This window comes from Sinocyclocheilus anshuiensis, unplaced genomic scaffold (assembly GCF_001515605.1).
Source record: "Sinocyclocheilus anshuiensis isolate Anshui unplaced genomic scaffold, SAMN03320099.WGS_v1.1 scaffold778, whole genome shotgun sequence".
Classification (NCBI taxonomy): Eukaryota; Metazoa; Chordata; class Actinopteri; order Cypriniformes; family Cyprinidae; genus Sinocyclocheilus; species Sinocyclocheilus anshuiensis.
In genome coordinates this window covers 859,226-874,313 of record NW_015544177.1, presented here as the reverse complement: position 1 = coordinate 874,313, position 15,088 = coordinate 859,226, and the positions used below count along the sequence as shown (strand labels likewise).

General features: G+C 36.9%; 1 protein-coding gene across 2 annotated transcripts in view; it reads right to left on the bottom strand.

Annotated features, from left to right (window-relative positions):
• LOC107696285 (AT-rich interactive domain-containing protein 3B-like) overlaps positions 1 to 15,088 on the bottom strand; it is a 34,556-nt gene that overhangs the window by 15,038 nt on the left and 4,430 nt on the right. For both annotated transcript variants that reach the window (XM_016496568.1, XM_016496569.1), the window contains exons 3-4: positions 3,403 to 3,477; positions 2,026 to 2,098 (exon numbers count right to left, since the gene is read on the bottom strand). In XM_016496568.1, coding sequence (XP_016352054.1) covers positions 2,026 to 2,098; positions 3,403 to 3,477 — 148 coding nt within the window. The remainder of the gene's footprint in view (positions 1 to 2,025; positions 2,099 to 3,402; positions 3,478 to 15,088) is intronic.

Here is a 15,088-nt window from a genome sequence, read left to right as displayed (position 1 = left end):
ACATACATATATATATATATATATATATATATATATATATATATACACACACACACACACACACTGTGGGTGTGGCATGTTATGGAATTTTCCGGATTTAATGCAAGTGAAGCTCAGTCGATAACAGCTGATTACCACAAAAATAATTTTGACTACTCCCTCATTTTCCTAATAAAAAAAAGATTACAGTGAGGCACTTACGATGGAAGTGAATGGGTGCCAACATTTGGAAGATTTAAAAGCAGGAATGTGAAGCTTATAATTCTATAATTAGTCACTATAAATAATAACTTATATTAATTATTCTGTTAAAACACGTATTACGCAAGCAGTAACGTTGTTCTCATCATTTTTTGGGCCATTTTAGAATTTTAGGCATTACGTTGTTACGTTTTATACTAGAACCATATTAACAATGTTTGTGTCTTGTGGCTATACTATTTGAATAGTGAGTATTTTAACATCATTGGCCCCATTACGTCCAATGTAAGTGCTTCACTGCAACTCAAATTTATCTTTAAATGCTTATTTTTAATTAAAGAAAAGAAGGGACAAGTGCTTAACTTGTATTGAACCTGGAATATTACTTTAATCATACAATAAAAAGGCCACCAGCAAACGTATTTTGGACATCAAACACCAAGAAATGTCTAAAGCAAATAAAGGCACCTCTGCAACCACTATGCGCGCGCAGCTGCAAGTGACGTAACTGTGACGTCTACTCGTAATTGGTCTATTGTATGCTGTTTTTAGTGGTGTTGGAATAAACTAATGGTTGGCCAATATTTGCCTTTTTTTTTTTAAATTATCAGCATCAGTTTATAATATTTTTTTTCAGTTTGGCTGTTAAGTGTGGACGTTTATTTTGACAATACCAGAACCTTTATTTTGCCACACGAGCTCCTGTTATCCATTTTCATTACTTTTTGTTTAACAGTCCGGTTTAATAAATTATTAGACAAAATGTTAAACAAAGAAACAAAAAGTTGCTGTCTAAAAGTATACATTTACGTTTATTGCACAGATTTCACTACGATATTCATTGATACTGATTCATTTTTCAAAGAATTATCTCCAATTCATTAACTAAATAAAATAAAAACTTTTTTTTTTTTTTTTTACAATTTTCTTGCAGCAACTGTTATTTACTGGTATTTTTTCTTCAAATTAAATTGTGTGGTATATATCGGTTTTATATTGTCCACCCTGCTCTCTACAATATTAGAATTGGCATCAGCCATCAAAACATCTATATTGGTCGACTACTAGAATGAAACCGAAGTAGAACGAGAGATGCTAGTTAGCTAGTCACTGATAACATGCCACCAGAGACCTTTCAGACCAACACCAGACAACCGAATCAACAAAACAAGAAACGTCTGGTTGCTTTTCAAAGTTGCTGAGTGGAAACTGGTCGCAATCTATACAAAACCAGCTACTCATCCCGGACGAGTCGAGTCGCACGCTGAAACACTTTCAGGACTTGAATAACACCCAACCGTCACCCACAGAAGTCATTTTCACACACACCATCAGTCAAAAAAACATCATTAATCATGGCTGAGAGGACCTCCGTGACAGACATTTGGTAAGATCACACTATTTCCCATCCCCCGCCCATTATGAAGTCTCAGCTGACAACCCCACTTACGCACACTAGTAGGTGGCACGGGGGGTTTGATGGTTGACCAACACAAACAGCTCTCCATCTGGTTGAGTTTAAATCCGTGGTATGGGGTCAATAGCCCCATCAAGCGGTGTCGCTTAGAGCTTAGTCGGATGACGCCGTCAGGCCCATCTTTCTGTCACAGTATGCTAATCTGAGACCGGGGACATATGATTCCACTTAACTAAGGGGGCCGTCTCCACACTAGGTGTAGGTGTCCGTTTAAATCGCTCATCACCAAAGAGTGACGCTAAAGTGGATTCAATTATTCCTACAGATACTTGTCCTATAAAGACAAGATGTAGGTCCCTTTGGGAGGAAATTAATGTTTGAAATAGGATTAATAGAGCCTGTCCTACCTCGTTTCTGCATGTATGCAAAGAGGTCGTCGAGGAACTCCTTCCGTTGTGGGTCGTTGTCCAGTTCGTAAAGCTGAAAGAATAATTGTGATTAACAATTAATTAGTTAATCATTGTAACATCCTTTTGGAAACTTCTTTATGTAAATTTCTTTGTAGACATAAAGCTACTGTTCTTAAGGTTGAACAAAAGTCCTTGTTTGCTCGTTGCTGTCAAACGATTAATCGCGATTAATTGCATCCAAAATAAAAGTTTTTGTTTACATAATATATGTGTGTACACTGCATATTTATTATGTATATATAAATACAAACACATGCATGTATATATTTCAGAGAAATATGTTACGTTTATATACTAAATATATTTATATATAATATAAAATATAACAATATAAATATATAAATGTATATACATGTAAATATTTTCAAAATATATACTGTATGTGTGTGTATTTATATATACATAAATACAGACAGTACACATACATATATTATGTAAACAAAAACTTTTATTTTGGATGCGATTAATCGTTTTGACAGCACTAATTAATATATATCAAATAAGGGCTGTCAATTTGTTAATGTACAGTATGTGATTAAATAAGTATATAATACTGTTAATGGATCATTAAATTTGACCATTTAATTTTTTTTTTATTAATTTTATTTTTCACTGGAAACTTCAGATAAAGTAAATTAAATACCATCTTTCTAATATAATCTGAACTTTCGAATAAAAATAAAAAAATCCTAAAAATATGTACTATGTTTTCTACAAAAATATTAAGCACAACTGTTTTCAGCATTGATAATAATCAGAAATGTTTCTTGAGCATCAAATCATCATATTAAAATGATTTCTGAAGGATCATATGACTCTGAAGAATGCAGTAATGATGCTGAAAATTCAGCTTTACATCACAGGAATAAAGTACATTGTAAAATATATTAAAATAGAAAAAAAAAAGTATTTGTAATTGTAATAAATTGTAATAATAATTCACAATATTACTGTTTTTACTGTATTTTTGATCAAACAAATGCAGCCGTGGTTAACATAAGAGACATAAAAAAAAATACAATAAATTAAAAAAAACACCCCTTACAGACCCTACACGTTTGAACATTAGTGTACATGTTCCGTAATCTGTCAGACAAAAATGTTAGAGCCCAATAATTGTATATTTCATTTTCTTTCTTTAAATATGAACTGAATGCATACATTAATTGTGATGAAAAACTAACAGCCCCAATCTATAAAAATTGTTTCCTCTACATGCTACTATAAAGTTAAATAACTGAGCAAAACTGTGTTTGTGTGTCACTGACAAAGTGTGTAATTACTAAATGACCATTGCTTAGAAACAATGTTTACCTTGGCAAAGTCTCTGGAGGCCTCTCCTCGGCTTCTCCCACCCTCGCCTTCCTCGTTCCAACTTGAATTTCCATTCTACGAGAAAAGAGAGAAAAACAATTAGCAAAACAACGTGACAGAAGAGGATGACATTGGGGGTCACTGTCTGAAAGGACAGAAAGTGAGTTATTGGGTGTCGGGAGTCAAGATGCACAAACAGGCTCCTGTCTGCATGTCAGGAAGGCATTCCTTAACGCTAACCTTTGAACTCCAAGGGTCGGTCTTGACTGAACAAGAAGGGGTACGGATCTGAAAACTGGGTGACAGTGGACAGAAGCTACAAGGAAAGTACAAATGTACCATATGCAAACTTTTGAAAATTTCTGGCTGATTATTATTTTCATGTTATGACCAAAAACCAATAAATGGCCAATATTAAAAATTCTATACAATTTGGTCTAAAAAAAAAAATTTAAAAAAATAATAAAACACATTAGAAAATAAATGCAAAAGTCAATATAGGCATCACAACATATACGATATGAAAAAAAAGAGTCATTTTGAGATTTGCTAAAGATAAATATTAAATAATTATTAGTGTTTTAATGATCAATTTTAAATCTAAATATAGAGAAAATGAGAATGAACAATTAAACATTCAATAGTCCGATAAAAAAAACTAATAATTAACTTTAATACATCTAAAATACAGGTGATACCAAACCATTTGTAAGAAAGCGATGACTGATATTAAATTGCATACCATTTTAAAAAGAAACTAAAAATAGCATTTAAAATGAAACAAATATAAAATTGTATGTATAAATACATTTACTAAATATTACAATTAACAGTGTTAATTTAATAACACTGTTAACTGTAATCTTTATCAGGGATTTTAAAGAATAACAGAGTTAGATGATGGAAAAAGTAATCTAAATAATAAGCATGCAGAAATATCCAATATTATCTCATGTAAGCTGGCACACATCTAATATGGAGTGATAACGATACGACTTAAAATCTGTAATATCAGCCAATAACCCATGTTACAGATACACTGGTATATCTCTAGTATTAAGAGTGATGCAATGTTTTTAGCTCATTTGCTTGAAGGCAATCAGCTTTAGCACTGCGTCACCCTTGTTACCCAGAGGGCGTGACTACAAAACAGTTATAAAATCTAATAGTCCCCCTGTGCACATGCCCTGTGCTTGATTACAAGTTATCCACTGCGGCTCCAGTATTCATTTACACAAAGTCTAAAAGGAAAAGGCAGAGTGGCAATAAAGCAGTTTACAGGACTCATTCACCGCCCCACTCTTTAATATGCTAAGTGAATCACAGCTGGGTAAGAGCGCGGTCTACAGCTAGGCCCTCTTCACGTTTACAGCAAACACACACCAGCTGGGCCCAGGAGTGGGAACCCGGCAGGGAATCAACTGAGGTGGGCATCCATGCTGTGTGGCATTGTGATGTGTCAAGTGAATGAGCGTCTACTGTATAACCTTGAGGGAATCTGAAAACAGCAAGCACTCGTGTATTGAATTCCATTATAAAAGGATTACGAGAAATCTCAGACTTCTACGGATTTCGTCCGGTGCACACGTCAAGCCAAATGGCGTCAACACGTGAGCCGAATGCAAAACATTATCCTGCATCGAAGACATTTACAAGAACTGTGCAAGCTGTTATCAGGCTTACAGGTCAGGCTTTGGCCTTACTAATCATATTAAGGGAGAACTGATTGGTTACTGGCCAAATTAGCTGAGAAGAGGAAGCAGATGACCACCCAAAGGAAATGAAAGCCCCTTCCCCCATATTAATTCGACAGAAACCACTACCCTAGCTGACCACGGCAAATAATTACTGGGGTTGAAGGAACAAACACATGGCATTGTTCAGTGTTTGTAACATCTGAATGTGGTAAATAAAGACTTGGGCAAAAAGGATGGACACAAAACTCTATACTCTTACAAATGAAGGTTCCAAAAGTGATTTTTAGATCCTCAAAGAACCTTTGAGTGAACAGTTCTTAAAAGAACCATTTTTTTAGTGTGAAGAACATTCTAAAAATCTAAAAAACCTTTTTCCAGTATAAAGAACCTTTTGTGCAAAGAAAGGGTTCCACAGATGTCGAAGGTTCTTCATAGAACCATCGACACCAATAAAGAACCTTTATTTTTAAGTGTAGCTCATGAAAAATATTATTTTAGTGAAAAACATCAGTACGGGTGGAAACCACAGCACGAGTCTACTAGATAAGTGATATATCCTAACAAAAGGTCGCAAACAGAGATCTTCTAATGTGAATATAATCTATCATTGAGAAACCAGAGACATTAAGTCAACAAGCAGTAATGCTATAACAGGGTGGGCTTCCCAAAGTGCTATCAACACTTAGATAGGATTGTTCAACTGAGATGAAACAGTAACCTCCCCTATCAAGCAGACCTCTTTGGGTGTTAATGCAAATATACCAGTATGCTGATAGGAATGGGTGGTAATTGCATTTTGATAAGTTAGAGATCATGCTGTGTGGGACAGATGTGTCATCAGCACTCACCATGAGTCACTATTCAGTTGAGGCACTTAGGTTGTTTGATTTCTTCTTAGTTAAAGCATTCTTTTACAACAGGGTTGGGCGGTATGACAATGTAAAGATTCTGCTATACTGTAAATCTGTGGTACAAATATATAAGGACACAAAAAAATAAAATGACAGCCTACACTTCAAATGGTGCAACAGACCACACTTTTAGTGTAGATAGCTTTGTTGATTATAGCTTTGTTGGGAGCAATTTCATTTTGATGCGTCACATGCATTTAACGTAAATATAGGTCATTTACAGTCACTAAGTAACATTGCAAAATATCAAATCATACAAATGAACTGAAAAATAAAACAGAATAAAAAGAAGAAATAAATGGTAAAAATAAAGACAGATACACTCAAGTTACCCACATAAAAACAAAAACTGAACCAAAACAAAAGAACAATAAATGAATGAATTAATAAATAAATAAAAAGAAAAGATAGAGGTACAAGGTCAAAAAAAAAATCATTAAAAAAACAAAGACAAAAAAAAAAGACATGAAAAACAAAATCAAAGAAATTCCCCAAACAATAAAAATAAATAAATAAAACAAAAATAAGAACAAAAAAGATAGAGGCAAGTTCTCAAAATAAAAAATGCAAAAAAATTAAAATACAAATAAATAAATAAAATCAGAGAAATACATTTTAAAAAGAATACAATCAAGTTCTAAATAAAAATTCATTAATTAATTAATTAATAAAACAAACAAACAGAAAAGATAGAGGTACAGAAAAAGGTACAAGGCAGTTCTCAGCAAAAAATGACTACATACTACTACTGTGATATAAGAATATAAGATTTTTGCCATTCCGCTAGGGCTGAACGATTAATTGCATTTGCGATAATATCGCGATATGAAATAACGCGATTTTTCAATCGCAGAGGCTGCGATTACACTCGGTCACGTGATGCGCGAGAGTGAAGAGGTGTGTTCCACTTGAAGATCGATCGGTGTATGACATCAAAGTACGGCGAGAGAAAGCATAAGGAGACGTCCGTGCTCTCTTATAGCTCTCGCAGTACTTTGATGACACACACCCATCGGTCTAAGCAGCGCTGCTTCAAGTCGAACACATCTAAGCGGTCTTCAGAGGAAGCATCAAGTTGGCACTCTACAGTGTTGCCAAGTCCGCGATTTGGGGAACCCCTCCAAAAAACGTGTATTTTACCCCCTGGAAGGCTATTTTTACCGGTGGAACCCCCCTCGAAACGCGATTGGGCTAGTTTTGAGTAGCAATTAGGCGGGTTTTTGTTGTGAAAACCTGGCAACCCTGGCATGCTAATGTTACACGCGGAAATATTTGAAAGCGTATATAATGAACGTACTTCATAAGCAGCGCTGCTTCAAGTCGAGCGTGGGCCATCAGCAGAAAAAGAAAATAAATAAAACAGTAAACAGCCAAAGAACGTAACTTAGAATGGGAGATGGATCGGTTTGTGAAAGGGAAGAGAAAAGCCATAGATGAAGTCGCACAGACCCAGATTTTTTTTATAGGTTTAAAGGGGGGCGCGACCAAAAAAGTTTGAGAACCACTGCATGGTCTAAAGTTAGCTTGTCTTTGTTGAATAATACAAAACATAACGAGCTTTAAAAAAAAAAAAAAAATCGCATATGTGATGTGACATGTGGCCAAGTTTGGTGACCCATACTCGGAATTAGTGCTCTGCATTTATCCCATCCAAAGTGCACACACACAGCAGTGAACACACACACCGTGAACACACACCCGGAGCAGTGAGCAGCCATTTTTTTGCTGCGGCGCCCGGGGAGCAGTTGGGGGTTCGGTGCCTTGCTCAAGGGCACCTCAGTCGTGGTATTGAAGGTGAGAAAGAGCGCTGTACATTCACTCCCCCCACCTACAATCCCTGCCGGTACGAGACTAGAACCCACAACCTTTGGGTTACGAGTCCGACTCTCTAACCATTAGGCCATGACTTCCCCTTATTGCGATTGTGATATTAAATCACAATCGCAATATTAGTAAAAAAAATAATTAAAAAAAATCGCAATTAGATTATTTTGCAAAATTGTTCAGCCCTACATTCCGCCCATCACTATTTTACAACCATATTACATAAAGACAAAAAGAAATAGATCAATGAAACTTGTCCAAGTGCCACACGCCCATTAGATTTTCAACAGCGCTGCAGCTGCTCCACAGGGGACAGCACTGAACAGCACCATGGGGGATGGCCTGGATCTTTAATCCAAATCAAATAATTGGGTCTCCACTGCCAAAAGTCACAGTTTCACTTATTCGGCTCCTTGCTGTGCCAGGAGCGATCGAGGCTGGAGAGTTGGGGGTGGGAGTAAATTGGGGACTTTTATCCCTGGGAATTTGTAATGGATCCATGCCGCACAACACTAAGTGATATTTGAAGGTGTGTGGCTGTCCAGTATCCCACAATAAGATGACGTGGGAAGTCCACTGAGGGAAAAAGTCTGTAAAATGTGCAGCCTGTACAACTGTATCAAAAAAAAAAACGTAAAGTTTACTACAAAAGGAGGCGGGGTAAAAAAAACCCCCACAAAGTAGCTTTATTAGGCCTTATTGGTTGATATGGCCTTTTGAACAATACAAATGGCACATAGTTAAGAAGAGCCGAAAGAGAGACAAAAAGCCCAAAGACAGGGCCTGTAACTGCTTGTCCAAATCCTTAAACATCCTGCAAAGGCCTGAGGCAGAGTTCACATCCATTATCTTTGTCCTGACTGGGTGCTACATGAGAAAACAGATAGTCTTTCAAACAAATAGACACAGGTGTGAACATCTCAGTCCACCATGGCCCTATCTCAGTATCGGAAAGTTTGGAAAGAATGAAACTGAAGGAGGGCAGATCCCAAAAGATCCCCTGTCCTGGGCGGCTTTTCTACTAAATTTAAGAATTTTAAAACACCAATAATCCCTCAAGAATGAAATTTGGGGCCTTACAGGATTCAGAGCATGATGATATTCCTGATGATGATGTCCTGTTTATAATACCTTGCCATTCTTGCATCCTGTCTACCTCTGTAAAACACATTCATTAATGTAGTCAAACTGGACTAACAAGTGCAGTCCACTTTTTCCAAAAAAGTTATTTGAAAACCAAAAACAATTTGACCAAATAATAAATAAAAAAAAAAACGGTTATGCTCAAGTAATAATAATAAAATAGATAAGAATAGATAATAAAAATAAAGAAATATATGGGGGGAAAACAGAAATACGGATATCAAAAATAACTAGATTATTCATAGCACAAAATGTACTTTTAGCCAATATAAACATGTTTTTATTGATGACACAACAACATTACTTTCAACCCCGCTGGGTTATGTGACGTATGCATTTTTTTTAGCACTTGATTTCTTCCTAGGTGTGCTTGAAATTCCACATTCTAGTGACATTGATAAATAGATACTGTGTGATGATAAAGCCCTAAGCTGCTTTTGGTAAAACGAAGGCTGCAAACATCTCCAGCGAGTTGGGACAGGTTTTGAGGGGGGGGTGGGGACAAACATTCTATACTTGTTAAGAGGGAAAGGAAATGGACAGACAAATAAGAAAACACCCCCTTCCCCATATACTTTTCTGGTTGATTACCATTCCCCCCTCCATTACTTGCTTCTGTTACATTTGGTGAAATGGACTAGAAACGGTCACAAATCATAGGACGGCTGTGACGAAGACACTCCCTCTATTCTCCCTTTATGCACAGGCCCCTAATGGGAATTCTCACCATTTGAAGAAAAGAAACTAATTCCACTAGGAATGTTTCCTTTGGGTGGGGCTGGACAAACTAGACGCAGACGCCATCCCCTCACCAACCTCACATTCTTGCCTCTGGCCTTTAAAGATTTTTACTATCAAATGACTCCTATTCAAGGGTTAGAGTTACCACCCGACCAGATAGTTCACACTGCGCTGAAAACGGGAAAGGCGAAATGGCACCAAAACAAGGCTATAAAACATCCATCTGACAGCTTGCAATTCAAATAAACAATGTTTTATCATGGAATCGGCCTGCCGAGATGATATTCTTAAGAGCAAAGACCATTGCTAATTGAATCAGCACTGATCTATCGCACAGATGGACACTTTGAGATGACGACAGTGATCACATCACAGGAGCCAGGAGGATCGTCCAACAGAAACTTCTCCATCAAGATGGACCACCAAGAGCTGTCAAAGCTACCAGATAGAGATTGACAGACCTCGTGAGCGCATTAATGCCCGTAACGCGCAAGAGAAGCAAGCTATGCCGGGCTAATAATACGCACCAGATGTCGTGCTAAAATTTGAAGCGAACGTACAAGTGTGAGGCCGTCGGGTCATTGATAATTTATATGGAAAATCATTCCACTGCGACAGCAATCCCTGATATAATAAGAATTGATTGCTACCGGCTGGGCTGTATTGTTGGCGTGGGGGGTGAAATCTTGTCAAGGTGACGCTGACAGTTAAATAATGCAACAGAGTTCGACAAAACAAGATTGTTCCCAAACCCAAGGACAAATATCCTGTTGTTCGTTCAGAAACAAGCACTTTTGGGGGAAGGGAGAACATCAAGAGTGTGCAATCTAAAGCACTTTTGCCTTTTTGTTTATTCGTACACATCACTTTTGCCATAGCAACCGTGAAGACGACAATATAACCCAATCCATGTTGGGTACACTCCTAAAAATAAAGGTTTTCACAGCCATAGAAGAACAATTTTTGATTCTCCAAAGAACCTTTTCTTAAAAGAACCATTTTTTTCTTAGTGTGAACATTTTAAACACCCAAGTAACCTTTTTCCACTATAAAGAACCTTTTGCGCAATGGAAGGATTCAACACTATTAAAAATAAAAGTTCTTTATTGACATTATCATTCAAGGAATCTTTCCACTGCACAAAAGGCTCTTTATAGTGGAAAAAAGTTCTTTAGATTAATAAAATGTCCTTCACACTAAGAAAAGAACTGTTCACTGTTCACTCGCTGTGAAAACACATTTTTGGAAACTATTTTTAATAATGTATGGATGTTAAAGATTCTTCATGGAACCATCAATGCCAAAAAAAGAACATTTATTTTTAAAGAGTGCGGCAAAAATGCGACCGGAGGCTTCAAAGAAAGACTTGGAATGAATATTTGGCCCCTACAATAATAAACAGGTACTTGGTTTAAAGATTTTGCTAATTGCCGCCATATATTTCTCCTGACAAATGCAGAATCAAAGTAGCGGAGGTGTTTCTATTGACCCGATGCCTTTGATATGGTCATCATACTCGCCAAATGGGAGGCTGTAACTCAAGGCACATGCGTGCTTCGACGTTAACTGAGCCTGATTAAAACTCCATTAATCACACTAGATTACCATGCCGAGCTCCCTAAAAAGGGCATTGTGTCAGCTACCACCAAATACGCTAGGTTTAAAGGGCGCCAGGCTATCTGGACTGGCCTCAGCCATGTGTTCAATGAAAAGTTTAATGGCAGCCATTTGACCTCCTCATTGACTTGGGAGATGATTTACTGAATTCAATGCTAGTAAAAGCGAAAAAGCAAATCAGCAACAATAAAACTCAACTTTTCAAGCACAGGAAGTACAAATAACGATCATAACATCCCCAAACCAAACATCTCCATCCATAGGCCTCCCTGAAAAACCTGAAAGTCCTATCCCTTGGAGATTCTAAACAAAGCTGGGGTGAACTTTTTTAATCTGCAAACTGCCAATTAATTCCCCCGTTCGCTAAGATTATGAGTAAACACTGCCGCCAACTTTACACCCGACTACTGTGCTTTTACCAAAGGTGTTTACTGATTGACTGAGGCTTATCTATTTAAGTGTGAAAAGCTTCAAAAAGACAACCCCCAACCCTCATTTAAAAATGCCATTTGTGGCATCTGTTCTCTTTTGTGTAGTCAGTGCCATTAAACCAGTCTCTTCACCCCCCACCCTGCAATCTGATACTGTTACCACAGAGAGCATCATTAAATACTAAAGGACAGAAATAAAGACTGGTGGGAACAAAAAAAAAAAAGAGGGTGGGGGTGGGATTGAAGCCCCTCAAGCTGTAAAACCTTGCTTATTAAAAGAAGTCTGTTTTTGCTTTTTGTGCATTAAAATTCAACCAAAAATACTAAATAAAATTAAATAAAACGTGAACCAGATTCAGTAATTAAAGTAACTAAAGTATATTATTTCAATAAAAAAAATGACTTCAGTTCCATGCATTAAACTTGGTTGTCTAAATTATTATTTCTTTTAAATTACAAGGTTTTACTAAAGACTTGTAAAAGCAGGCTTTATTTTAATAAAGCAATATATAATTTTCTAGTTTTCCTTTTGATTTTTGAAGGATCCTGGACATTTTCTTGACAATTTGTTTTTGTGAAAATCACCCCCCTAAAATGCACTCACCACCATGAAGTGACTCTATAAAGCTCATTCACTAAACTCTTCCCTCTTAGTAATGAGGTAGAAGTCCAACCGTCAGCCTTTTCACAGCACTGAATCTCCTATGGTCTCGTATACACGTGGACAAGCCTATATTTGAAAAGCAGTATACAAGCCCTCAGACCATTACCCTCTAGAAATACATATATAATGACATGGGTGTGATGAAAACATCACAGACCGGCCTGTCAACACACAACCTTCCCAAACATCACCATACTTTTACCGACTTGTGCTTGTTGTTACTGATCTACCGCAAATAAAACCGCTTGAACGTGTTTGTTGTCAGTAACCCTCAATAAAACCATGTTGGATGTTTTGCATAAAAACACAGTCATAACATCAAAGAAACACGGATGTTGTCAGTAACCCTCAATAAAACCATGTTGGATGTTTTGCATAAAAACAGTCATAACATCAAAGAAACACGGCATAAAATGGATGCACTGCTAAATGGCGCTTTGGGGGTTTCGGTATATATATCTATGTTGTATTATTCAACGTAAGTAGGGTAAATGGGCTTTGATTGAAAGCATGCAAATATCAAGGGCTGAAGGAAGCCATAAGAGTGTGCGTATGAAATTAGAGCAATCCATTTTTCCCTGATTGATCGATCACTCAAGCACAGCTGAGCAAACAAAGCGCTTAGGCCACTAAAATGGATGACAGCACTACAGGGAAATGTCTCTCTACATTAAACCTACAGAGACGGTCTTCTGAAAGACGGCTTCATCCTTATCATGATTGATGCAAGCCTTTTAAAAGGACGAAATTACGTTTATGAAAATAACTTCACCCAAACATGAGAATGAAGAAGTTGTCTTATGTAGTTCCAATCCTGAATCCTGGCTTTCTTTCCTCTGTGGAACATTAAAATGATCTTTTGACAAATGTCCAATGTCCAACTTTGGACCCCATTGACTTTCATTGTATGGACACAAAAATTTAAGACATCTCTCAAAATGTCTTTTTGTGTGTTCATACAGGTTTGGAACAACCTGAGGGTGAGTAAATGATGGCAGAATTTTAATATTGGATTAATAATCCTTTTAAACATGCTTATTTAAGAGTCCCACGCACAGTTGTCCAGGTTCGACTATTTCAACTGTGGGAAATCTCCACGTGCGAACTGTCAGGGCAGCTCTCCAACAGCACGCGCCTGTAACATTCTGCCTCTTGTATTGCAACTTGACAGCGTGCCTCTCTGGTCACAGGCCAAGACAGCATTACAGCACACTGCCAAGAGCTTGTTCTCAAGAAACACCAGCAGTAGGGGGAATGACAGAGGAAAGTGAGATGGCAGGAAGAAAGAGAGAATGAAAGCGCACTCCTGTTGGGCCGCCTGCCAGAACGCCACACGTCAGGGATATCCAAGGACAAAAGCCTTATGTCAGGACAGCATTCCCTAAAGACTAGGGATGAATAAACGGAGAAATTAACTGACAGAGTTATAGGACCATGTCTGAGGGTACAGCTTGGCTCACAGCAGGAGACTATTGACAATAAGGGAAGAGGAGGACAATAGCTTTAAAAAGAAGTAGAACGCAACGAGAAGGGAAAAAAAACAGAGGCCCAAAGTGTTTTTGTACATGTTTGGATTAACGCAAATTCCTCTTGTGCTCAAAAAAAAAAAATTGGATTAGACGTCTTAGCATTTTATAGATTTATTTTTTTTATTAGAAATCGGCATAAATTAAAGGGCAGCATAACATACTATCATTATTTATAATTATATAACATTATTATTTTTTTTTACATTATGGAAACGAAAATATGAAAACACACCTCAAAAAATATGAATAAACAAATTATACTTTTAGTAATTATTTTCGGGACAATTAAGCACATTTTACACCAAATTCTCATTGCCATAAGGCTTTTGACATTTTACTTCTATTTCCATTGTTTTAATTATGATTCTCATTACCGCAATTTAATTTTTTAAAAATCTATATTTAAATCAGCATAATTAAAGGCAGTATAACAAATACTATCATCATTTATGAGCATTTTAATTTAATAATATAATATCGTTTTTATGTTAAGGTAATGATAATACGAAAATAAGAATTCTTTTTGCATTATGGTAATGAGAATTTATGGGGAATTGTGCTTAATTTAAGTAAATAATGTCAAAACACAGAAATCTTTAAAGGGGTCATATGATGCGATTTCAAGTTTTCCTTTCTCTTTGGAGTGTTACAAGCTGATTGTGCATAGATAAGATCCCTGAAGTTGCAAAGACTAAAGTCTCAAAACCAAAGAGATATTCTTTATCAAAGTTAAGACTCTGCCACACCCCCCTAAAACGGCTCGTTCTAACACGCCCCCACATATCTAGGTCACTATGTGGGAATATTTGCATAATGCGCCCAAATGTGCACGCAAAGGCGGCGTGGTTTCAGTAACCGTAGTTAGTGTTGAAGCAGCCATGTCAGAGAGACGCTGTGTGTTTCTAGGCGAAAGCAAAAGCACTTTATTTGGCCTTCCGAAAGTAGATGCATTTAGGAATCTTTAAGATCACTTACAACAGAACAGCAATGCATTTTATGGACGACCGTTTCGTGAACCTAGGAGAGATCTGGCGCTTCTGAATCAGCTACTGTTTTGTTATTAGTTTAAATATTTGCTATTGACTGTTCAAATGCGGAGTGTTGCGCATCGTGTGTGTGTGTGTGTGTG